This window comes from Prinia subflava, chromosome Z, assembly GCF_021018805.1.
Source record: "Prinia subflava isolate CZ2003 ecotype Zambia chromosome Z, Cam_Psub_1.2, whole genome shotgun sequence".
In the NCBI taxonomy this organism is placed as follows: Eukaryota; Metazoa; Chordata; class Aves; order Passeriformes; family Cisticolidae; genus Prinia; species Prinia subflava.
Window position 1 is genome coordinate 66,810,936 of NC_086283.1, and position 25,479 is coordinate 66,836,414.

The 25,479-nt window shown below is 39.5% G+C and overlaps 1 protein-coding gene across 4 annotated transcripts in view; it reads right to left on the bottom strand.

Moving 5' to 3' along the window:
• GRAMD2B (GRAM domain containing 2B) overlaps positions 1-23,976 on the bottom strand; it is a 42,957-nt gene extending 18,981 nt beyond the window's left edge. For 3 of the 4 annotated variants that reach the window (XM_063421790.1, XM_063421788.1, XM_063421787.1), the window contains exon 1: positions 23,779-23,976. In XM_063421790.1, coding sequence (XP_063277860.1) covers positions 23,779-23,903 — 125 coding nt within the window. In that variant the 5' untranslated portion in view covers positions 23,904-23,976. Of the gene's footprint in view, positions 1-12,396; positions 12,589-23,778 lie in introns of those variants that run through there. The other variant, XM_063421789.1, reaches the window with a different exon arrangement.
• Positions 23,977-25,479: the final 1,503 nt, after the last annotated feature.

The window sequence follows — 25,479 nt, forward strand, 5'->3', positions numbered from 1 at the left end:
AACAGTGTCTGAAGAATGATGGTACTTTACAATGACATGACAAATACATACACACACTTGCCTGCATGAACATGAAGCCACAGGAAAACTATAAGATGCTCTTAGGATTAAAAAGGAAAGCCAAACCATGTTGCTTACTAATTTACTGCCTCGCCTAAATGACTCAATTTACAGAAGCTTTCCATTATAATATTTAATTTCTGCCATTTTACAGCAATATCAGCCATCATGTGTTTACAATGAACAGGTCTTTTTTTACTAAGACAGAAGTTTTGCTAACAGAGGTTATCAAACTAATTTAATCTTCTTTTAGGAAGGGCACAAAAAATCTTTTGCTTTTATTACGCTCTGATGAGTAAGGTCAGAAGATATGCCTCACAACACCTTAATTGAGGTCTAATGGGGTGTTATCCTACCTCACAGCTAAACTAGAGCTTACGTCACAGGACAAATGCCAGAATTCTCAAGGCATCTTGTATTTACATAGAGCAGTTATTTCCATAACCAAGCCTTCCTCAGCACCCTTAGCACTCCCCACCACAGGGGCATTGAATTCCTACTCCCTAAGTCCCACTTTATTAGTGCTGTAATCCTTTCAATTATACAAAAAGTCAGAAAGGACAAAACCCCTCTTATTTCCCCATAAACTCACTCTTGGATCAGCTATGCCTTGACCACACATCATCAGCTTTTATTTTCAGTTGACATAAATGACAATTAAATAGCCAATTCATGAGATTCAAGTGGAACCCAATCTGCCTGAAAACCCAAATAAGCAGCTTTATGCTGTTTGAGATTTTAAGCAAACAGAGTACCAACGCAGGCTGCTCCCTGCAAACATAGGGGAGGTTTGTATTCCATAAGTCTGCAAATACTGAAAACATCTTTTTCACAGTCTTGCTACATATTTATTACCCAAATCCTTAGGCTCCAAGAGTGGCCATAGAATACCAGAAATATGTGGGATGAGGAACAGGGTGAGGCAAAACTGCCAGGTTCAAAAAAGGCAGCTTAGCATGGAAACTCCCAAGTGAACAGGACTACATAACACAGCATTGTTTTTAAAATTAGTTGCTTGAGCCTGAAGCCTGACTGTTTCCATCACTGCCTTGGTCAGCCTGCTATTCTCACGTGGCAATACTGCCAACTGACCAATAGGGCCTGTCGCACACCTCGATAGTAAAAATATCTTTTAAAAAACCTGTAACACAGGTTCTGCCGCTCACTTACACCTGTCAGCATGGTTAGATGCTTTGCTGTTTTTTTTACTTAAAATTCATGCTCCCATTCTCATCCATTCTTCCTGTCTTCCCTATCAAATTCTACTACTCCTGAATCTCTAGTGTCTGAAACCACGCCATCTAGCTGCTTCCAGATGGCAGAGAGCTCAGGCATTCCTGTGTGCAAAGCCTGCTGACAGCTGTGTGTGGGAATGCTGAGCTAACTTGTGCCAGCCTGCTCACCTCTCCAGGATGCCTTCTTCTCAGCTGAGAACAGCAGCACAGCCGTGAGGAGACTCACCCATTTAACACAGGACACTCACTGATGGTAGCAATAGGGTGTATTCCTACTAGCTGATACAGTTTCACTATCCTTTACCTTGTCCTTATGCCTCTTTCACATAATGAAAAACTACAGAGGGATTTGTACCAATATTTCTGATAATTATAGCTCCACACAGCAACTAAGTTACTAGTAGGTGCTTTCCAAGTACTAGAAGAATCTTACTTTCCTTTGCCTTCCTCAAATCACAAGTAAATTAAAGCACTCCTCACATTCTCATGAGTGAGTCAGTACTCATAAATGCTCTGTAAAAAAAGCACAAAAGTCAGGAACAATAACAAAAAAAAAAAAAAAAAAAAAAAAAAAAAAAAAAAAAAATTTAGATTAAGAGCACTTAAAAATGAGTGATTCTCACTACAACTGTTTGGAGTAGATGCACATAAAAGAACTTCGCAAATGTTAGGGGCAAAGCAAAAGAACTTTGTGACATTGGGACCATTTAAATGAAAAAACAACAACAACAAAATATATCATATATATCAATATATCATATATCTGGTACTACCACCAAGCCTATTAAAATAATAGCTAAAAGAAAAGAAGGTGTCTCTAAAAGAAAAGTTGTCATAGGGATTATTTTCAAAGCCATGTCCTGCACTTACAGTGGGATCATACATTGCATCTAAGCTAGTTAAAATAAACATTAGTTGTGTTTAAGGGAAAGTGCTATGAAATACATAAACCAAGGCAGTGGACTAAGTTCCATTCTAATGTAGTTCAGAAACACAGTATTCATCAATAAATTTTATAAGTCAGAGGAATTCACTTCTTCTGATCTTAATGGTTTCTGGGAAAACAAAACTTTGTGGCAGATGTATATCAAGTTCCTTGTATTGCATAAAATTCTCTGAACTTCAAACTTTCTTGTTTGGCATTAACCTTCACCAGGACCTGATAAATTCAGATTCCCTGTGAAAGTTATACCGTACCACATTAATGGGAATTTTTCAAGAGAAAAAAGATGAAACACATTAATCTAAAATAGCAACTTTTCCTCTGTTCCCTTCAAATATAGTTTGAGTAAGAAGTACTAAACAGAAACAATATGAGAGAGAAGTGGTAACAGGCCACAGTTTGGAAAGCAAACCTCAAGGAACAAATGCTGTCTTTGACAACCCAGTACCGAATCAGACACAAACACTTCTCAGGCACACCCAAGAGAGACCAAAATTTCAGAACTACATGGTGGTTACTGTCTTCAATTCCCTGCAACTATACAAATCCTTCTACAAAGCTTCCTCCGGACATCCATGCTACTTGGTCCACCTGGAAACTGCTCTAGAAGTTCAGAAGACACAAGTCATGATAAACCAGTACCCTCAGTCCACAAATTGCAACTAGTTACATAGGAGGAAAAAAGACCTGTTGAATAATCAGAGATGTTAGGTATATCTTCGATTGTTTGCAAAACTGGAGTCAAAGCATATTTCCCAAGGTTTTAATGTGACTCAGCACTGGTGCAACTTTCCTTCTCTGGATGGAGCATACATATTAGATCACTACGTTACCTTAGAAGCTGTGTTGAGCCAGTTTCATTTGTGTTACACAAAAAGGATTAATTTTGCAATAGCAGTTAGGCTGCTGTATTACTGCAAATGACTAACCAAAGTAGTTGGGAAATAATTTCTCCCACAATGTCCACAACCATGCTTGATACAACCTATGAGAAAATATCCATCACAAATACAATGCCATTCTGTATCTTTTGGTTCTGTTTGATTTATTTGGTAGCTGTCGGCAGACTAACAGGAATTGACAAAGTAATCAAAGTAGTGTGAACAGTCCTAATGCTAAGAGATAGTGCCATTTAAGCTATTCTTATTCCTTTACATGAGTCTATGTAGGTAAAGGATGGGGTTACTTTTACAGAAACTTAAAGTCAAAGGGAGAGATTCCAAACACTTAAGGATCCCAAATAAAGATGACAGACTTTGTCCAGTTTTTAAAAGCAGAGAAGATGGAGCAGGATGAAGAGATTTATCTTCATTATCCAAAAGACATACCAGCAACATGCTTCAAGTGGAGATGACTACAACAGGGTAAGATGGAATGTACCAATGCTTGGGAAAATCTCATTGCTCAGCATGCTGAAGGTCACAGATCTCCTCCTAAGCACTTATTTTCCTTGACCTACCATGGGCTGGAGAAGCAATCATCTCAAACTACCTTTTGCTAGGACTAAAGTCTTCAAGTTTTCTTTCAGAAGACATGTCCCATCATTCTACCAGATATATTTTCTATGCCACACCAGTCTGAACAAACCTTTTTTGCATGTGTAATCAGATTCTGGAGTGCTTTATCTGATGAGCTTGCATTCATCCTGTATACAATTCAATTACTTCACACCTGCACTGAAGAAAAAAACCTTCCCACTGTAAACTCTCTTGTTGTCCTCTTCAGAGAAAAGTGGAATTGTCTTCATACTGGAAAAACTAGTAATACTGCAAAAAATGAGGATTTAGGTGTTTTCTGTACAGTCTGGTCATCCAGGAGCAAAATGCCTCCTGCAGCTCTACAGCCATGCTCTGGTGTTACGTGTCATACAGCACTGTTTATGTGAGATAACACATCTTCCAGAAACAATTTCTCAACATAATGTTGTGATTTAATCTGCTTCGAAGACCACATAACATGCTTTCCATGCAAATGGACATCCAAACACTGACTATCACTAAGACTCCCAAACGAACAAAACAGGCAGAAAACAAATTACAGCTACTCTAATCACAAAGGGGCAGACACTGCTTAACAACCACTATAATAGATGCTAGATTGACCTAATGTATCAATTTGGTATTTCTATAATTCCATACACTTAGTACACAGCTTGTACCTAAGGCTGAAATCTGAAGGAAATAAAGCAGCTGATTCTGAAGTGCAGGATTTTGTATGTCTTTTGCACAGTTAATCTACAGCCAGCAGTTGTATTTATACCAAATACAGAGAGCAGAAAAGCATCAATGATGGTGCAGAAATCTGAAACCCTGCATGACAGAGAAGGTCAGTTTGTCAGTATGAATAGGTATGAACCAGACTGAGATTTAACTTCCTCAGGTTGTTCAAGGAACAGGATAATTCTCTTCTCATGAGATCAAACACAGCATAATGGAGGCAGAGTTACACAGCTGCACATTAACTACTGTGTAAAACATGCATATGGATGGGCAACTTGCACATACATAATGTGCTTCTCTAGGCATTTCTAGGATGAAACACACGTGTAGGCACAGCTGGAATCTTGATGTCAGATGGTACCAAAAGAGAAATAAACCCATTGTTTAAGACTTTCTCAAAATCTGAAACTAATTTTTTATATCAAGCTAAATAATTGCAGAAATGCTTACTGTGTTCTATTCCACATCTATCTCTTAGAATACAATTACTGACCTGTGAATAATTTCATATCTTTGTGTTGCAATGTCTTTATTAAAAATGCAAATGAAATTTTGGAGGTTAACACTGAACAGAACCCCCTCCAACACCGTTACAGACAGAGAAAGTCAGGTTTTTCTCCTCAACTGAATAGACATTTCACATAATAACTAGATCAAGTTTCACACTGCCTTACCACTTGGACATCAGCAAGATCACTGTGACACCGCAGACGTCATTAGCAAGTATGTAAATTCTCTGCTCTAAATACCATCTATTATTAACTGTCTGTCGTCCCTGTCTAATCAAAACCAGACTGCTATCAAGTTCCATAGAAAAAAAAAACAACAAAACAACAGAAGAATTCCCTGTGCTCTGAAACAAGAGACACTATAACAAGATATTTTACTAAGTTAACACTAGAACAGGAACACAAGCCATTTAGCTCTCGTCTTCTCAAGAGTTTCCGTTTCATATATCCACTTCAAAAAGCAAAAGCCCTCTCATATGTATCTTCACTCAACTCCACAAGATTCCAGTCATGCAGCTTCCATGGGAGTTTCAGTAGGATGACCAACTATTTATCTGAACATAGACACAGTCAAATCTAGCACACAACAGAAATCTCTGACAGACATATTTCTGGGAGAGAAAAAAAGAAAATTAAGCAAAATACACTCATTCACCTCTACTTCAGATGGGAGCATGTGATTTTCTTATTCTTCTTCTTGCTTATTCTTTCTTATTCTTCTGCTTGCATCCTTTAGGAAAAAATGTTTTCATATCTCCTAGTTCTAACCTACCTAATCGTCTAGCTCAAAGCAAGACAAAAATAGAATCACAATTCATACTGAAAAGGAAGCGTACAGTCTTAATTCTTGTTTTTATCTTTGGCTTCCAGACATGACAGGAGAAAGGGAAGAGAAAAAATTCCTGATTTACTACTTGTTCAGGGTGCAAAAAAGAGAGAAAAGTCACTTAAGTGCCAGGTTTACCAATTGTTCAATACTAAATTCAATTAAAAAGTTAAATACTGCATCTGTATGCAATTCATATGTTCAATATGAACATCTATCAATCAGAGCTGTTCCTTAACTCAGGCAGAAACAACACATATCCATCCAAAAAAATAAAAGCATGTTTACAAATGAGGCCTGAACAAGCATAAAGGTTTGGCCTCATTGCCTGAAGCTGCATCTCTGGTTTCTGGAAGAAGAACTCCAAAGAAACATACCTTAACATACTGAAAGACTTGGATGTCAGTTTTTCAGCATTGTGCTTTTGATAAAAACTAAGTCATTACATCAGACTCAAATATTTTAAAAATAAAACAAAATGCCCCAAAACTGCAAAAAATCACCAGAAAACAATATTAAGAAAAAAATCAGACACCCACAATTATATTAACAATGGTTATTAAGAATGAAGTTAGAGATGAAAGCAAAGGTCTGGGAACAATCTTATCAACACCTTTATTCCATTCACTGCTGTTAATAAGTGAAGCTGTCACAAACCCCCCGACCACCAGTTTCTGTTCTATGGTACATTTAGAAATAATGACTCACTATGCTGCATAAAAAGTGTTTTAATCAATGTACATAAGAAAAAAAAATTCGAATCGTCTGACAGGTTATATACAAAGAGAAGGAAGGTTGGATTTTCTCATAAACCAGTGTCTTTGAAAACTGGCATTGATAAAAAATAATCCAAAATCCCTGATAAGATTTCCCCATTTAAAGTGTGTTAGATTCTGCTCCTACTTGTCTTTCTTACATTTTTGGTGAGGTTCCCTCTTGGAACCCTGGTGCACAACAAAGCCAAATGAAAACAATGAGAGGAAAACGAACTTCTCATTGCGTCTATCTACTGTGCTTTATCATGCTTTCCTTATTTAAAACACAACACTAATCAAGGAGACAAAATTCAAAGTTTCAAGGAATACTCACGTACATTTTTGACACTTCATCACACATTTCACCAAGGACAGAAGTGAACCATTCACCAAGGATCTGACAATGCTGAATTTCCCTTTATTATTTTTCAACCTATGACTACTCTCTACAGACTTGCTCATGTGTTCATGGAAAAGACCAGAACAACGTGGATAACTGAATACAAAAGCTACTATTTCACACTAGGAAATGCTAGGTCCCAACAATGGGTCTAACCAATACCAGTCACAACAGTGCCTTTGATTGTGATGCTGAATATAAGGAACATTCTCCTTCCAGAGCCTTGGAAAAAGGTAGTCTTATTAGAATCAGATGTGACACATGGTAGCCAGACACCTGCTAAGGACAACTGGATTTTAATTTTCACCTTTTTTTTCTATTTTTCTGTCACCACAACACTGACTCAGAATGCTCTCAAAGTCTGCTTCTTCAGTCTGAGCCTTTCCACTGGCCACAAGCTGTCCTCCATGGCAAAACACACTCTCTTTTATGCTGGCCATAGCACATTTACATGTCTTTTAAAATTTCTCAAAACCAAATAGGAATATATATAATTCTGTTATTTACTGGACTTTGTAATATAAACTTTCTTCTTGCTGAGAAAAAGGCTGAACAAATCTAAACAGCTCTTTTTGAACTAGTATAGCATAGACGGCAGCTACAAAAGAACATCAAGAGTCTTTTGCCTAGGTGGTCTTTCACAGATGGACTGAAACTATGGGCAGAGGGCTAAACTGAGGACATGCCACGTATGGCTGGTTTTATGGGGATGTACAGAACTGCTGTTTCATAGTCAGATAACTATGTTTCCCTCTTCTATCCACAAAGGGCGAAGGCTCCAGTATGCCTCTACATTCCCTGTTCTGCTGAAATTGTCTGCTGCCTATCTGCAGCCTACATATTATTTCCTGCCACTCTTTCTGGAGCTCATTAACCTCCCTAACCTTAGTGTGCTATTTTTCAAGGTCAGTGCCAGGTAGAAGTTTACTTAAAGTAACACAGGTCTGAAAAGATTCGTTGGAAAGGATATACGTGGACTTAGCAACAGTTGTGTAGAAAGCATAAATATCACTAGTCTCAGCAGTGGCCGCATTAGAGAAGCACGTAATTTCTAACAACGTGACTTCAATATTTATGGAGATGAAAGTAAGAAGACAATACTGTGATGGGATGTTTATGCATCACCTGTCAAATACCAGCAACAAATCCTGCTGCCCAAAGCTTTAGTTATTATGTTGCCTAACAAACATTTCTTACTGATTGCATATAACTAATAAGTACATTAGCCCCATGAGGCACCTGGGTCGAAAGAAAAAACTCTTCAGATCCATACCACGCATTTACACATGGAAAAATTATTTTTAAAAAGCTTCTTTTAGGCATGCTTAAGCATGCACATAAAGTGAACAAAGTAGGAATGGCAGGGAGAAAAAAGGGAAAAACCAGAAGTGATCAAAAAACATCATCATGAACAAATGAAAGTTCAAACCTAGACTGGAAAACTCCTGTAACACCATAAATTTAAATGCTTCATTTGCAAGCCCCTCCTTTTTTAGAGATCATGTGTTAAAACTTTTGCTATAAAAGTAAGGAAGAACTACTAGGGAAGAATTAAAAAATATGCTACTTAGTATGTGTTAGTATCTTCATCTCCTGAAAGTACATACTTACACTTGTTCCCCTTTGCAAACAAAAACAACAAAAAAACCCCTCACCTCACAGTAGAAGTTTGCCTGCTGGAAAGGAGATAACCTATATCAAAGCTGAAACAAAACTTTAAGTCAGTAATAAATAACTTCCCCTTTTTTAATCTGCATTTTGTGTTTTTCTCAAGTAAGAGATTTTAAAAAAATCAGTGAATTTTGATTAAGCACAAGTCAGTCAATTAATTTTAATTTATCAACTGCTAAACAGTTATTAAGAAACATCTGTTATGGTAGAATAATATGCCAGACAAACAAACCATAAAAATCACATTCTCCCTGCCCAGAAGTATCCAATTTGCTTGCAAGCATTTTCCATTTCTTGCAGTACTATTTTTTCTGCAGTAACTGCAAGGCATTTTTGCTAAAAACAAAACAAAACAAAAACAAAAACAAAAAAAAAAAAAGAAAAAAAAAAAAAAGAAAAAAAGAAAAAAAAAATTAAAACCTTCCACATATTTCAGACTCTTAAATCCCAGTCTCTTCATTTCTTTAAGTTACACTTGGTAATTGCACATTACCTGATTCTGTAAAGTATAAGGGGACAGCATGTGCCACTTACTGTTAGCAGAATCTTGCCATACTGAAACCCATCACACCACACTTATACAGACAGACTGAATCACACCAGGATTGCTAGTGGTACCAGAAAGTGCTACATGGACTTCGTTAGAAACAAGTGTGGGTAAAAGCAGAGAGATGCTGACAAGGCATATGAAGTGCTTGCTATTACTCCTCTGCCATTTCTCCTTAATGTGCCACACACTTATTTTCAATGCTCAAACATCTGTTCCACCAGCTGTCCCTGAGGCAGGGCTGACAACCTCTACTGAAGGTCCAGTGCCACAACAAATAAAATACATCCCACTTTCCAGAAAAAAAAAAAAAAAAAAAAAAATTACTCTAAATACGGTGCAAGAGTTAACTACTTTTTGGCCCAAGGCCACATCAGGATGTAATGGCTAGAATGGCTAGGTAACTTCACATGGAAGGCTTTTCTGTCCACAATTTTTTTATTGTCTTGGAAGGAACTCTACATAATGACAAGCTTTTGGCACATCACTATTTTGGGTCTGCATAGTAAGCGTGCCCATCTTCCACAAAGTGTTATCGCTGGGGTTACAACTCACAGAGATCTACTGGAAACTTTGCAAATATATAAGTATCACTAAACATGCCAGAGTAGCTCATTTTCTGAATCAGTATGAAAGTACTTAACTCTTCCGAATCACTGCTGGATAAATACAAACTTCCAAGTTTCTAACCTTGAGACACTTAAAGAAACTAATCAAAAAAAAAAAACCTGAAAAAAACAAACCCAAAACAACACAAAATACTTTTACAGCTTCAATCCTTCAGATGCACCTATCCCCCAGGGAGCCTTTATGGTAGCAGCAGCAGCATATTAAGCTATAAAGTTCATCTCTAAACTGAACATTTTAAACATAGCTCCAGGAAGTACAGGTTACTGTGTACACATAAATCTCTTTACACACATGAATCTCTCTTGCCCTGAGCTTTAGAAGACACAAAAGATTCCATAAACCTCTATAACCCTGCTAGCATTTTTTTCAAATAGAGGTCATCATGAGCTCTGTTGGTTGGATATTGTTCCCTGCAAGCACATGAGGGGACTGAAACTCCACCAAAGCTACAAACACTTAAATACAACATCTTCTAAAAACAAATCTTCAACAATTCAGCTTGTAGCAATCTCATTTCTAGCTGAACTAAAGCCACACTTCTGTTCTTGAGCTGAACAATCTCTCCTGCAACTTCAATTTAGCCAAACCAAAGCTATCTGGCTTGTGAGCTTAACTCCCAATCAAAGGAACACAGGAGTTTCTCAGACAAGTTTCTCAGTAAAAATGGGGCTGCAAAATAAATTCCAACTTTGTTTCCAAAGAGCAAATACTTTAACAATTTTCTAGTTTAAGACAAAGCTTTTCAAGTTTTTTTTTTCTCTCACAGTCTTTTCATCCTCTGCTGTCAGGCTACTATTGCTGAACACTGTACCTTAAAGTCTAACAGACTGCCTAGCTCTTCTCTGCATGACACCTACTGAACAGCAAAAACTGATAGCTAAAAAAGCCTAGAGATTCATAGTGAGTAAGACTTCTCTGCTTATTACACTGGCTAAGACTGACCTTGCTTCTAAAAGTGTTAACTGATGGAAGACTGAAAGACTAAACACCTGGGAGAAAAACAGATGGTCAGTTACCCGTGCATGTGTAACGCCTCTGAGATCAAGCTCTCCATATCCTATCTTGGACTCCTAGTTCTGTTTTCAAAAGAAATATCAGACACAGGTCTTGCATACCTGAACAACTTCATTAGGTTCACTGGCATAATTCGCAGGGATCAGGATCCAAGGCTTGAAATCAGAAGACTCTAGAGGAGGTCTGCGAATTATGTTTCATTTGTAGTGTGAAGTCACTGATGTGATTACACCATACAGGATAAAGGACACTTAGAAGACACTTTGATTCCCAGTGCTCTCTAATAAGCAAGTTATTTCTGGCAACAGATTTCACTGTGATACATACTTTCGGAATACACTTGCTTAGAGACCACGCACACAACAGCTGGGGGGAAAAAACCAAAAACTAACATAGACTTTTTCAGAAATTCTTTCAAGAGAAAAAGCTAGCTGCTGGTAACTTTTTTGACTTTCTCCTGGAAGCTGTTTACGATTAAATATTTGTGAAGAAAAGTTCTTTGGGAAGGGGAATCAACCCAGATTAGGAGAAAGTTAACTCTCTTTAATTTCTTTTGAGGAGAAAGCCCCACAGGTTTCAGTTTCTTGTTTTACAGATGCTTGACTTCCCAAACACTGTCCTTGGGCCTGCCAAGACCCATGTGAATTGGGAGCCTGATACGGAAACAGACAACTGCTTGATTCCAGCAACGTTTTCACGTGATGGTCATCGCCATGGTGCACTAACACCTAAACAACTTGAGATCTCTGCAGGAAGCAGGAGACCAATGCAGGAGATGAACCTTTAACTCTTGATGTTCCCAGTCATCACCAGAGGCTGGGAAGGTCAGCACCCTCAGGGGAGTTCTCCCACACTTCTGAGCACTCTGACTTCCCTACTTTCTATCAGTTAGTCCAACCAGACTTTACCTTCACCAGCCAGCAGGGCCTCCTCTTCCTCATGAAGAATATTTTCTACCTCTCCACCTGCTCAGTTTTTACAGTACTCCTCAGATTAAAATGCACTAGTGCAAGTATTGGGTATGGCCACGCAGGGTGAGGATGGGCAAGTGACTAGCATCCTTCCCGAGAAGGGATATCCTCCGCTTTTTGGGACATCAGAATGAACTCCCGTTTTAACGTCTCTTGCCTGTATCAGACTTTGTGAACTTTCGACAAAGTTGTGGGTTTTCCTGGCATGCAGAGGGAAGGATCACAGCTTCCACAGGATCCCGTGCATTTTAACATAGGCGATAAAGCACAACTACTGTACTTGAGTGCCATGGCTCAGGAATATTGTCAGGCTGTTGGGTGAGATTACCAGAAGCAGTATTTACACGTCTTGCTCCTAAAACTACAACTTCGGAGTCCGACGCTGAACTCGAGCGCGGGTCTTGGCTGAGCGGGGGTGTTCGTGCTCGATGTAAGCCTGGAGGCGGAGCCCCTTGCTGACTCTTTCCCGGGGACTTCCAGGCCGACGCCCCCAACACCGCGGCCCCACCGCTCGGGGGCCCCCCGCCGCCCCCGCCCGCAGCTCCCCGCGGCCCCGGCGCTGCCCCGCGGGCACAGCCCGGCGCAGGGCCCCTCTCCCGGCGCGGGCGCTACTCACAGCCGCGGAGCGCCCCTGTTCTCCCGCCGGCCGGCGGCCCGCGCTGCCCTCGGCTCCTCCGCATCGCACCGCGGCTCGGTCATGAGCACCATCGGCACGGGCAGCAGCACGCACCCGCCGCCAAAAGGCACTCCGCGGCCGGCGGGCCGGGCCAGGCCGGGCTGCCCGCTCCGCCCCCGCCGCCCCGCCCCGGGGCGGGCCCGCCGCCGCCGTTCGGGGCCGGCGGGAGCGGGAGCCGTCACAAACCGGTTGGGCCCGCCCGGCCGGGCCCGGCGCCGCGGGCTGTGACCGACGCGGCCCTTCGCTCCCCGGGAGGCCGATCCCTTACGAGCTTTAAATTATTCAGTCGGGACGCTGTCGCGTGAGACGGCGGCTCCCGCCGGCTCCAACAAAAGCGGTCCTTAATGTTTTATACGGGAGTACAGGAGATACCGGGTTTGACACAGACGCAGTCCCGGGGGCAACTGGCGGTAGCCGGGGCCGTGTTCTGTCAGCGCGCTTCGCCGGTGACTCGGGGACGCAGGCAGTAGTCCAAATAGTAATACTGGCCCCTGGACTGCTCTACTAATGTGAAGTTCTGAAGTGATTAGCTGGTATTTCCATCTGCTGCTTTACATCTTGAGCAGATAAGTGGGTATTTATGCTTTCTTTCTGAACAGCAGCACCTCACGCTGCTTTGTCTGCACAGAAAAAAACCACAAAACCAGAGAATGAATAATGTTGGAAGGGACCAGTGGGTCTAACATTCTGGCTCAGGCAGGACTATCCTAGATTATATGGCACAAGACTGTGTCCAGGTGGTTCTTGAATCCAGCAAAGGAGACTGCACAACCTCTCTGGGCAACCTGTTCCACTCACATGCACAGTAAACAATTCTTCCTCATGTTCAGGTGGATCTTCCTGTGTATCAGTTCTGCCCTTTGCCTCTCCTATTGCTGGGCACCACTGAAGAGAGCCTGGCTCTGTCCCCTTGGCACTCTCCCTTCAGATACCTACTGACATTGATGAGGTCATCCCTTAGTTGTCCCTTCATGAGGCTGAAGATACGTAGCTCCCTCAGCTTCTCCTCAGAAGAGAGATGCTCCAGACTCTGGATCAAGTTAGCAACTCTCTGCTGGACATCTCTAGGAGCTCATGTCTTGTACTGAGCAGCCCTGTACTGGACACAGCACTCCAGGTGACATCTCGCCGGGGTCAAAGAGAGGAGAAGGGTCACATTCTCCAGCCTGCTGGCAGTACTCTTCGGATGCAGCCCAGGATACCATTGGCCTGCTTGGACACACTGCTGGCTTATGGAGAGCTTGTTGTCCACCGGGACTCCCAGGTCCTTCTCTGCAGAGCTTTCCAGCAGGTTTGGCCTTCAGCCTGTGCTGCTGCATGGGATTATTTTTCCCCAGGTGCAGGACCCTGCATGTGCCTGTGCTGAATTTCAGAAGGTTCCCCTCTGCCCATCTCCCCAGCCTCTTGAGGCCCTTCTGAAGGGCTGCACAGCCCTCTGGGGTATCGGCCACTCCTCCCAGCTTTGTGTTGTCAGGGAAATTGCTGAGGAGGCCTCTGCCCCTTCACCCAAGTCATTGATGGGTAAGTTAAACAAGACTGGGCCTGCTGCTGAACCTTGGGAGGCACCACCATGGACAGGCCTCCAACAAGAGCCTGTGCCACTGATTATGAGTCTGGGATCTGCTGTTCAGCCAGTTCTCAATCCACCTCCTTGTCCACTCATCCAGTCCACTCTTCCTGAGTTTTCCTGTGAGGACATTGTTAGAGACAGTTTCCAGGCAGACAAGATCTGATGCTCTCCCTTCATCCACCCAGGCAGTTGTTTTGTTGTGGAAGGCAGTCGGGTTGGTCAAGCATGATTTGCCTTTAGTGAATCCATGCTGACTATTCCTGATCACCTTCTTGTCCTCCCTATGGATAGAGGTGGCCTCTGGAATGAGGTGCTCAATCACTTTTCCATGGACTGAGGTAAGGCTGACTGGCTGATAGTTCCCTGCATCCTCCTTCTTTCCTTGCTTGAAGACTGGGGTGACATTTGCTTTTTTCAGTCCTCGGGCACTAGTCCTGATCTCTGTTACCTCTCAAAGCTGATTGTAAGGAGCACAGCTATGATGTCCATCAGCTGTCTCAGCACTCCTATGTGCATCCTGCCAAGGCCCATGGATTTGTGTATGTTAAATTTGCCTAGGTGTTCTCCAACCCAGTCCTCCCTGACCAAGGAAAAGTCTTGCTTCTGGCATTCCTTTACCCTGATCTCCTGGGTCAGAGATTCCTGAGGGCTGGTCTTGCCAGTGAAGACCAGTGGAAAGGTGGCATTCAGTAACTGCCTTCTCTGCATCTTCTTAGTTTTCCTTTTGTTACTGATGTATTTAAAGACATTCTTCTTGTTGTTTTTGACATCCTTGTCCAGATTTAATTCCGAATGGGCCTTGTCTCGTTTCTACTGACTCTGACAAAATGACCTAATACCATACAAAAACCCAGCAAGATGGCTTGCCCCTGGCCTTCCTTGGGCCTGTGCTGGCAGAGCTGTGGGGCAAGTTGATTGCCCTCAGGAAGGTTAGATTTAAGGTGGCATTTGTCCCAAGTTGTCTTGCATGGCAGGCACAAACAGTCAACATACCTATGAAAAATGTTTTTGCTACCTGGTTAGTACCCCAGTTAGGTTTCAGTTTGGTGAACTAATGTTTTCATAAAACTAAAATGGACTCTGGTTGTAAGTACACAATCAAAGGAGAAAATCCTGGGATGAGAGTTTAAAGTAACATGTCTAGACAAAGGTCTATTTTCATGTTTTAATAAAATTAATAATAGAATGACTTCCTAACAGCTAAATATTCATGTGAGCTAAAGGGAGAATATGCTCAGTAGAGTGGCTTCTTGTAGTGAATAACTGTGTTGGAGATAGATACTAATGTACATTTCAGATTGAAAAGTGTATGGAGCAAATCAATCACCTTTGAATACTTGGTCTTTAGGAGGTGCAAGAAATAAGCTTTAGGTATTGTTGCAATACTTTCAGGAAGTCAGTGGTAAGAAAGAAGTGTTAATGGTGAAATGACTCAAGACTGCCATAGCTGCTTGGGCACACAGATCCTGCAAAAAAAAGTGAGATTGCTGTATGACTTTTGCTAGGCTGTGTGGGTTTAATTGGCTCCAGTACAGGAAAATTTAAAGACTATGTGCTAAGATGCATAGAAGGGAAGACATTTAAAACGGCTGCATTTCTGGGAGACCCTATTAATTAATGTTCACATACTATTTAACACAGAAGTCAAGGCACTTGTGGAAAAGAAATGGGATTTAATTTACAAGAGAGATTATTCAGCCTGTTAGGCCCTGTACCTGTGGAACACTGATTGCTGCTATTCTTCCCTGTCGGGCACTTGGCACTGCTTTGCGGAGCCTCTCCCACCCCCTTACACCAGATACAACCTGAGACGATATAACAGCATCTCGTTCATCCAACCATAACAGAATAGGAGCCATTTCAGCTGCCTGGACTATGAGCAGAGCTGGAACTGAGAGGGCTGGGGAAGGCATCATGTGTCTATTCAGACCCTTTTCTTGGGTGCAGCAAGGTTTTAGGTACCCTGGGATTTGTTCTTGTGTAAGTATGCACTAACAAAACATACACAGGAGGATTGGAATCAGTAGGAAAAGTGACTGGCCACCCCTCATCTTGATTTTGGAGGCTTTTCATTGCACTAAAAATGTATTTGCTAATTTAGTCCTAATTTTAAGGCAGACTCGTGAATAACTGAATAATTCCTGTATAGCTATACACAGTTCAGCAGAAGTGTTGGTTTTAGTAGGTGAGAATCTGACTTTTAGATATTTGAATAAATAAAATCTGCTTTCTTTTGAGTGCTTTGATTTTCAGTCTATCAGTTTTAACCACCTGTTTAGGAGATAAATGCTACCACTGACTGTTTTGTTTATCCATTGCCAGAGGTTCCTGTCTTTACCTCAGTGGTGCAAGAAGTAGAAAGGAGTTACTTGGTCCTGGAGCCCAATCTCTCTTGTAGTTTAATCTGGCTCCATTCCCAAGATGTGCACAGCTCTCTAAATCTGTCTAGACACTTAGTGCAGAAGAAACTTACATTCAAATAAATTGATGCCTAAAGCGTCTACATTAAAAAATTAATCCTTTCTTAGTAATTTTTTCCATATCACAATATGGATATTAACTCTTATCAGAGACTTGCTTCTGGCAGATTGCCAATACACGTATGCTTAGTCTAGTTTCCTGTTATCTGATAATGACAGTGGAAGTATTAAGCAACAAACCAGAACTATAGCTTGTGAGTTTCTAGGAGGATTTGAGAAAGAAACTCGGTAGCCAAACTCTTTCAAACTATGTGATGCAGCAACTCCAAGGTGAGAGGGGACACTCCTGAGTGGTAGAAGCTCTGAATACCAGGATTCTCAGTAATGCTCAGGGAGGAATCCCTTATATTAAACAAGCAAATGTGCAACTGCTCATGTCAGTGGGATATACTTGAAAACCAAATGCTTCTATTAAGATCAAATCCTACATAAAAAGAAAAAAAAACAAAAAAAACAAAGCACCACAAAGGACCTTTTACTGTACTGTGATAATTGCTCATATATACAGATACAGTAAAGCAAGTATTTGAAGATCAAGCTGTCTCTAGCAGAGATTCGTTGTGAGAAAATCTGGGCTGTGTTTTTCTCTAACTGCTGAAGGGCAGATTGGTGAGAGAAAGTAGTGTACTATAAATTTACTGATTACTTTTTAATGCTGGCAGTACTGGTGATGCTGTATAGACAAAAATTAACATGTTCCTTCTCTGAAGAGTACATTAAACCTTAGAGGGCATTGAGGATTTTCAGTAATGAGGACCTTCAACATTATGTATAACATAGCAAAGGATAAAGAATTAGAGACTAAACAGTAGGAAAAACTTTCATTGCAAAATAAAAAGATTTAAGATATATATGAAGTCACAGAAAAGCAGCATGGGGAGAAATTCACTGAATCATTGAGTTCACTCCCTGTCCCAAGTTCAGGCCTGCTATTCCTGTGTCACTGCTGGCAAGGCACCTGTCTAAGTTATTGTTAAAACATCATCAGTATGTCCAGGCCACCAATTCCAGTATTTGCTCTTATCCAGGGGATGTTCTTAATCTGCAACATGGTTTTGAATCCTTGTTACTGAAATCTAAAGCCTCCTTAATTTATTCAATATGAAGAACAGTGAAAACCTGTCTGTCATTTTTCCTCATTTTCATCTTATCTTTAGTCTCAGCTAAAACATATAAATTGTGCGTTTGAACTTCATTTTGTTCTTTTCTATGAACTGCCTCTGGTAGGTTCAGATACTTTCTAAAGTATGATCCCCCAGACTGGATATCAGTAGTCTTATGAAGGCTGTATAGAGAGGAGTTTAAAAGATTACTTCATCTGTCCTATAGAAAGTACCACTAATCATATTTTGCGGTAGAGTGTTTGTGTTTCACAACAACATGAGGCTGTCTCAGGTTTAGTATTCAAGCACTATGACCGAATGAAGCTTTTATAAATGTTAGCTGAGATATTCTCTAGTACATTGCAGCAAATTTTAAGACTTGACTAAGTATGACCGTCTACATATCCTTTGTGCATTTTGCTCTGTTTTGCTTTTTTTTTTCTTTCCAATCAGTGTCCTCAGTTTATCAGAATAGTTATGAATAATCTTGAAGGACATGAAGAAAGAAAGAGTGGAAGAGCCTAATAAGACACACTGGAAAGGTCAGTATAAAAAGCAGTGGAACAGCTACCCATGCCTGGAGATTCATGACTAGGATATTGCTGCTGAATTATGAAAAAGACAGTCTACCTGAAAATAGCATTAGAGATTGTCTTGGAGGCCATTAAGTGTTGAAAGACCTGCTAAGTCCTTATAGTTGAAATGTGATAATACAGAAGTCTTATGTTAGATATTATAGAAATAGGAGCTCTGACAGTGTGAGACACAAACTAAAAGACAGTTGGAAATATGTTGAAACAGGGAAAAAAATTCTAATTTCTAGAATACACAAAAGTGATCCACAAATCAGAGTGAAGCCAGCTTGCGAGATGCACACTAGAAAGAAAACAAAACAGCTGGACTAAAAAGGTGGTGCAGCATTGGAAGAAGTTACCTGGAAAGGCTACGGACTCTGTCCTTGCAGGATACAAGACCCAGTTAGACAAAGCCATACCTGATCTGAGCTGGTGTTGATGATACTCCTGACTCAAGCAGGAATGTTCAAAAAATGTGTTTAAGTTACTCAGCATACCTGAAGTACGCTCAGAATAGATGGAGCCAAGGTCCAGAATCATCTGTGGAAGGTAACTAGGGCCAGAACACAGTGAATGGTGCCATTTTGTAAGGAGTGAAAAGCAGTTTTAGCCAGTTGAGTCTTGTTCGTTGCCTGGATTAAAAATTTAGTAATTTATTTGTTTTTAAAAGTTTGAGGTTACTTTATGGATACCCATATCAAGTAATATTTTTCTTCTGAGCTGTTTACTGGAAATCTTATCTGACTGTCATTTTTTTGTTTAAGGCCTGGATTACTGTATTGGTTGACCTCCCCTTTGGACAGGGCAGTGCATGGGGCAAATGAAGTAAGCTGGGCTGAAAGCTAGTTGGAGCATTTATCACAAATGGTGAAGCATGCCGGGGCTGTTCCTTGTGGTTCCATGCTGAAACAGTTGGATGAATGAGACCACGATACACTCATGCTGTAATACCCAGCAGGACAAAGGAGAATGCCACACAAAAATTCTGGAGTATTAGTAAAATGGTGTCAGTCCACCTCTCAGTGAGCATGGAACACGTGGCACAGGTACTCGTCAGCCCATTTATTGCCATCTTAGAACCAACGATCTTCACAATGAGCTGTGTAGAGACAGAGAAGAGACACTGTGTACTGTGAGCCTCACCACTGTGTCTTACTCTTCCATGGTGATCAAAAGAAAAGTAACAGGAGGGTTAATGGCAGAACACAGTAGAACTGCGTAAATAAAGGAATGTTCATCTCGCTCCAAATTGTTTATGGCTGCTTTGGTACATTCTAGAAGAAGCCACCTTGTGACATGTAACAGTTTGGTTTCTCTGGCTGTGAGAAAGCACTCAGCCAGCTGGCATTTTGCTGAAAAACACATGTCAGTGTCTCCTCTTAGTTTATGATAAAAAAATAAAGACCAGATATGGCATATTTTCATGCAGTATATTGGCCTGGATGCCTCATGAATGGCAATGCTAACATACTAGAGTATTGTAATGCCTAGATCTTGTCATTTAAAATGATTGTATGAAGTCTTATGGCAGCAAAATCTGCTTTCTCCATTTATAATTTAAAAAGATGTTACCATTTTTAATAAAAGAAATATATGTTCTCATTTAATATGTTGTCCAGCTATGCTAAAAAAGTTAAATGTAAGTATTGCTTATTCTGCTCTTGTGGGTTACATTTGCCTGGTTTGTCATCCTCTGATTATAAATGTCCAGGAAATCCTGGACAATATCCAAGTGTGACATCTCTGTATACAAATGACCTGGACAAAAATTTCAATCCAGCTACAGCTGTATGTTTAGGGTATCTAACAGATGATGTGTTTCTAATGATTAGGTACATGCATGTACATAATTACTCAATCTGTGTATCATAAAGGAATACATGTGGGGCCTTATTGGAACCACGTATTTCTGAGGGCATGCAAGCATTCATGATATGTGTAAATACAGTGATCATTTTGTTGGAAAAAAATCACCTTTAGTCATCTGACAGTCTCTGAAGTGCAGCAGTATGGTACATTAAGTATGTAAGAAAATGAAAACTGTCTTGTTTGAGGATACATTGAATCTTCCTGAAGAAAATGTAGTGCCTAGACTTTGCAGAAGCTCAAGAAAGGTTTGTTCTTACCTTTGGAAGAGGAAGGTTAAAGTGAGGAACACAAGATAATATGAAAGAATTAATCATACTATCAGTTTTCTCACAGTCTTTACATCAGATGGGGTTGTGAATAATAAGCTATTTGACTGTGCTTATACAGTTACTGTTCTGTCTTATTTAGAACTAGGAATTATATTACTGTGGGAGAAAAAGAAACCAAAACAAGTGTAAATATGTCTTCATAGTCAGGCCGCAAAGGGTGAATGCCAAAATCCCACATGCAAACTATTGAGCAGTAGGATGGTTGCCAGTGTTTCAGGTGCTCATAATTGAGCTATAAAAAACCACACCTTTTAGAACGTGGTATAAACCTATCTTTTTAACATGACTTCTTAAATTAGTCTGAGCTAAGCCTCTGTCTTATAGCAGTATGTTGGAATATTCTGAGGGATGTAATTTAAATGCAGAATTTGCCTTTAAAAAGCTTTCTGTGAAAAAATCTTCAGAGAGGAAATCTGGATGTAGGGTTCCTTTTTGTGTCCAAATAAAAACCCATCTGTAGCAAAACCATCTTTATGTTACTAGTTGCTACAGAGTTTTTATGTTATTTTGTTGCAAGCAAAAGATAAGTAAATATTAATGTCAGATGACAGATGCAAAATGTGAGCACTGTATTTACTTTATTTGTGTATTGTATTGCACCAAATGAGCTGTGGGTCAAGACTAGAGTGGAGAACCATTCTGACTTCCTTTTTCATGAGATATTTGGAAAACAAACCTCTCCATACTGTACATTTTTCTGTAATTTTAATTTTTTAAAAATAGTTTTTACCTAATATCAATGTTACTGACAAATGCTGAATATATATTTTTACAGCATTTAATACATAACCTGCAATGTGATTATTGCTAGTATTGGCATAAACATGCATAGCATTATGACATTCACGGAATGGTGGTCTAAATTGCTGAAATTTTTTTTTTCTTGTGTTTAATATATTTGCTTATTTTTTTCTAGAGTCACTCTGAAGATTATTCCAAAAGCCTTGACATTTTTCTAAATTTTAGGAGAACTGGATACAGGGTATTGACTCATATTATAGGGATGGGCTCCAAATGGGAGCTTGAGATGCCTATTTATTTAGCCCATATTTTGTACTGGCCTACTGGAAAATGTTTTGTTCTGATGTCAGAAAAACTCTATGCATTCATGGTGATGAAATGCTGCTAAGACATGTGGCCAGTACTCAATACAAATTTCTGGTTGATAATCCATGGCTGACACCTCAGCTTTAGCTTCAGAGTCTTGATTTGCTTCTGAAATCAGTTTTTTCTCTATGTCAGGAATAACTTGCTGCCATGTTGATAAACTGTGAGCTCTCCTTTATGAAATGTTACTAACTCCCTGGTTTCTGCCAAATTCATGCTCGTCCACATGGTGCCAATTACAGTGAGGTGAAAACAGATGTATATAAGAACTTAGACATATAGTCAGTTTTTGTCCTCAGGCATGAATAATTAGAATGAACAAGAACAATCATTAATATAGTAAATTTTCTCTGTGGGTGCATCTTCATATATATAAACTATGCTCCAAATAAATAGGACTGTATGAAAATTGTACCTAAAAATGCAGAGCATGCATTTACTTTTCCCAAAAGCATTTTCCATGATTTTTCGTGTGGCTCATTTTTCATAAATGTATCATGAAAACATGAAAACACATGAAAAGCATGTTTGGTGAGAGCTCAGTCCATCTAGCTCATTGTGTGCTATCATGCATCCTTCTTATTAGATAGTCTAGCATTTGCAGCCTGCGATTCCATCTTGGCTATTGATAGAGGTGTGGTTTCACAGCAGGGTTTTATGATCATATTATCCTTACTCAACCAGCAACTGATTAAACTGGTTTTCTAGAAGGCCTGCCCCTACCACTCAATACTTGGCAGGCAGGTTGATTATTGAGAAATCTGGGCTAAAGGACTCTGTTCTTTGTAAGGCCTGGTCACATTGCCCCCAGAGCATATATGGCAGCTTTTTGTGTAGTGGTTTTTTAGTGGTAAATAAAAAAGTAGGTAGATCTGTCTGCCCACTGTTCTGGACAGGACACAGAAAAGAGGACAAAAATTATATTTTCCAAATCAGAAAGTGGTTAGAAATCACCAACTTGTGTTGCCACCCTCTGAATACCTCTGTATATACTTATTTCCCACGCCTAACTGGAAAATGAGATCAAGAGATATATGAAAAGTAATTTGAATTTTTATTTTTAAAAACAAGCTCTAAGTGATTAGTTCTAGATTAAAGCCTTTGAAATCTCTAATTAAAACTTAAAATTTCTGGTTCTCTATTATCTGTTCAAACTATTGGATGTTACCTCTCTGACATTCGAGTTGGAAGAAAGGATGATATACAGATGTAACATTAAAACCCCATAATAATAGTTCAAAAGAGAAAAAAATTAGGCCAACAGACTCTTATATACCAACTAGTTACCCAATTAGTGATAAGATCTGTTACCCCATATAAGGAATTTGTGCACAGCCACAAAGAAATGTAATTCAGCCACACAAAGACTATGTAGAGGTTCCAAATCACTCTTCATGGTTGTTTTGCACCATGCAATAATTAAGGACCAGCCGTTGGCAAAGAATTTTCAAGTGGGTTAAGAACCAGTAAATGTCTAATGTTATTCTGAATAGCTTTTTAAGCTATTCTATTTGTGATGGGTTGACATAAGTACTATGGATGTTTACTTGTCTAGATGGGGAAGGATAAGCAGTCAGTGCCAGTAGCCCTCTGACATTGCCTTCCTTCATTTTTCTGTGCTGTCTAAAACGTGCATGATTTATCCAGAACTCTGCATTGCAATGAATTCCACCACAGAGGGAATTTGCAATTCAACAAGTGCACCCTTCCAAAGTAAGAAAACAGATTTCCCCTAATTTTTTTTGCAATGTTCTGTCAGGAAACCCTTTACCAGTATGCATTTAGCAAGTTTTCTACTTCCATAAATATTTTTTGTGAATAATGTGGCACTTATCGTGAAAATAAGTTTAATAAACATTATGAAGTCTTTTAGGCCAAAACACACATATAAATATTTTGTTAAACGCTCTGATCCAACAAAGTTTACATTTGTTTTGTACAGAGAACAAATATTATAAGTATTTGGGTGATCCCATAGAGGTCACTTTAAAACTTGAGTTTTATTAGTATATAGTGTTATACACATTCAAAGCCCTATTTCAATAGAAAAGGAGAAAACAATACCCTTCTATCCTCCGTCACAAGCTTCTCCTTTATAGTAGTGCTCCCCTTCCCAGCGCAATCAGTAACATACATGGAATAATCACCTATTTGTGCATTTCCTTCTCATATTAAGCTTCCTTATCTGTGTATTTTCGTTAATGCACTTGTCCCAGTGTGCTCCTGTATTGTTGCCGTGTTCCCCCATCATCAAGTACATGCAAAAGACTCAGTCATATTGGGATTTACCTTATAAATACGGATCCAACACTCTCCGTAGGACTGGCTGGGGTGTCATTACTTGATTTTCGGAAGCTGTTCTGACTTTCAGAATGAAAAACAGAGTCCTCCAAGGAGCTTCCTTTTTTCAGCATTTTACTGGAGCTAACTGCAGACTTAGCTAAGTTCAATTCTAGAGCAATCCTTGAAACCCACAGCCTTTCACTGCTGCAGGAAGTGCTGTGTTAGTGTGACTGCAGCCCAAACTAGGTTTAAAAATCAGTTAATGAGTAACGCAGTGTTGTGACATCATAAGGGAGTTTTCTTTTTTATCTGCAGCACTTCAGAAGTTTACTTTAAAACAAAAATCATCAAATTCAGGTGAACTGTGTCTTTGAAATTTCATTATAAAAATAACTTGTTTGAATGAATTGAGGAGTGTAAAACATGAACTCTGTTTCAAATATTTTGTTTTCATGTTTGTAGCTAAAACTGAAACGTGGCCTGTCATAAATTCTACTTTGTGAAGTATCTACCTATCTCTAAATATCCAAGTTTGAATAACATATTTGTATAAGTTTAAGAAGTGACTACATCCACTTGTTGTGAACACGCCAAAATTATTCTATGGCACTTCTCTGGTAACAAATTGGTACACATGTGTGCATGTAGTTGCTGTAAAAGACAAATCATTGCAGTTTAATTTAAATACAGGTAGTCTTTTAATTCTCAATGCACAGGAATCCAACTGGACAAAATCAGTTTGTCTAACCAGTTTTTCCATAGGAATTGGCAAACATTAACTACAAACTTGAGTGGTTTTCTGTTTGAAGATTACTATAATGAGTAGGTTAGTGAATGAAATAATCTGAAATCTTTCTTTATATTGCAAATCGTCTTATAGTACTGATTTAGCACCTAAGACATTTAGAAAATCTGTTAAACTTCATCTCAGACCTGCACAGTAATGAAGATTTGTCTACGAGACTGACCAAAGATCTTTATTATAATACACTCTTTCTGTTGTCAGCATCTATAAAGAGCTCGTGAAATCATACAAGTCCATTTGGACTGTTCACAGGTTTTATTTGTAAATGTAAAGACATCTAAGTAAACTGATGTCTTTTTTAAAAATTTCATTTGTTTCTGGTTTCTTTGCATAACTAAATACCTAGTCTTTTTATTAATATAAAATTTGTCATCAGTATGAAACAAATGCAATGAAATCTATAAATGTGTGAAAGATTAGCATAATAGCTAAGAAAGGTAAAGATGGAACAGCTACTTACTTGGAAGCAAAAATTCCAAATAAATATTAGAAGACTTCTAAGAATAAAGGCAAAAAAGGAATAAAATATATGCTTTTCACCATCTTTAAGTATTCCCCATGAAACCTGTACTTAAGGAGCTGTGTTTAAACTACTTGGATTCTGAATTAATGCCTCGAGTCACTGTGCTATACGTGTTTGGTTTCCTGTTATCTAGGCCTTTTTGTTACTCTGCACTTGATCCTGTGTGATCATAGGCTAAAAACAAAGGGCTGCCTAACTAGGCAAAGTCTCTATACTTTATTGATCTTCCATAAAACAAGTGATATAATCTTCAACAAATACAAAAGCTTTTTCCTTCTCTAGTCACAAGAAGAGTTTGCTTTGGCTCTGTTGTGGTTTTCATATCTATTCAGTTAGGATAGGAAGTCTTTATTCTTTTCAAAGAAAGAAACATTCTTAA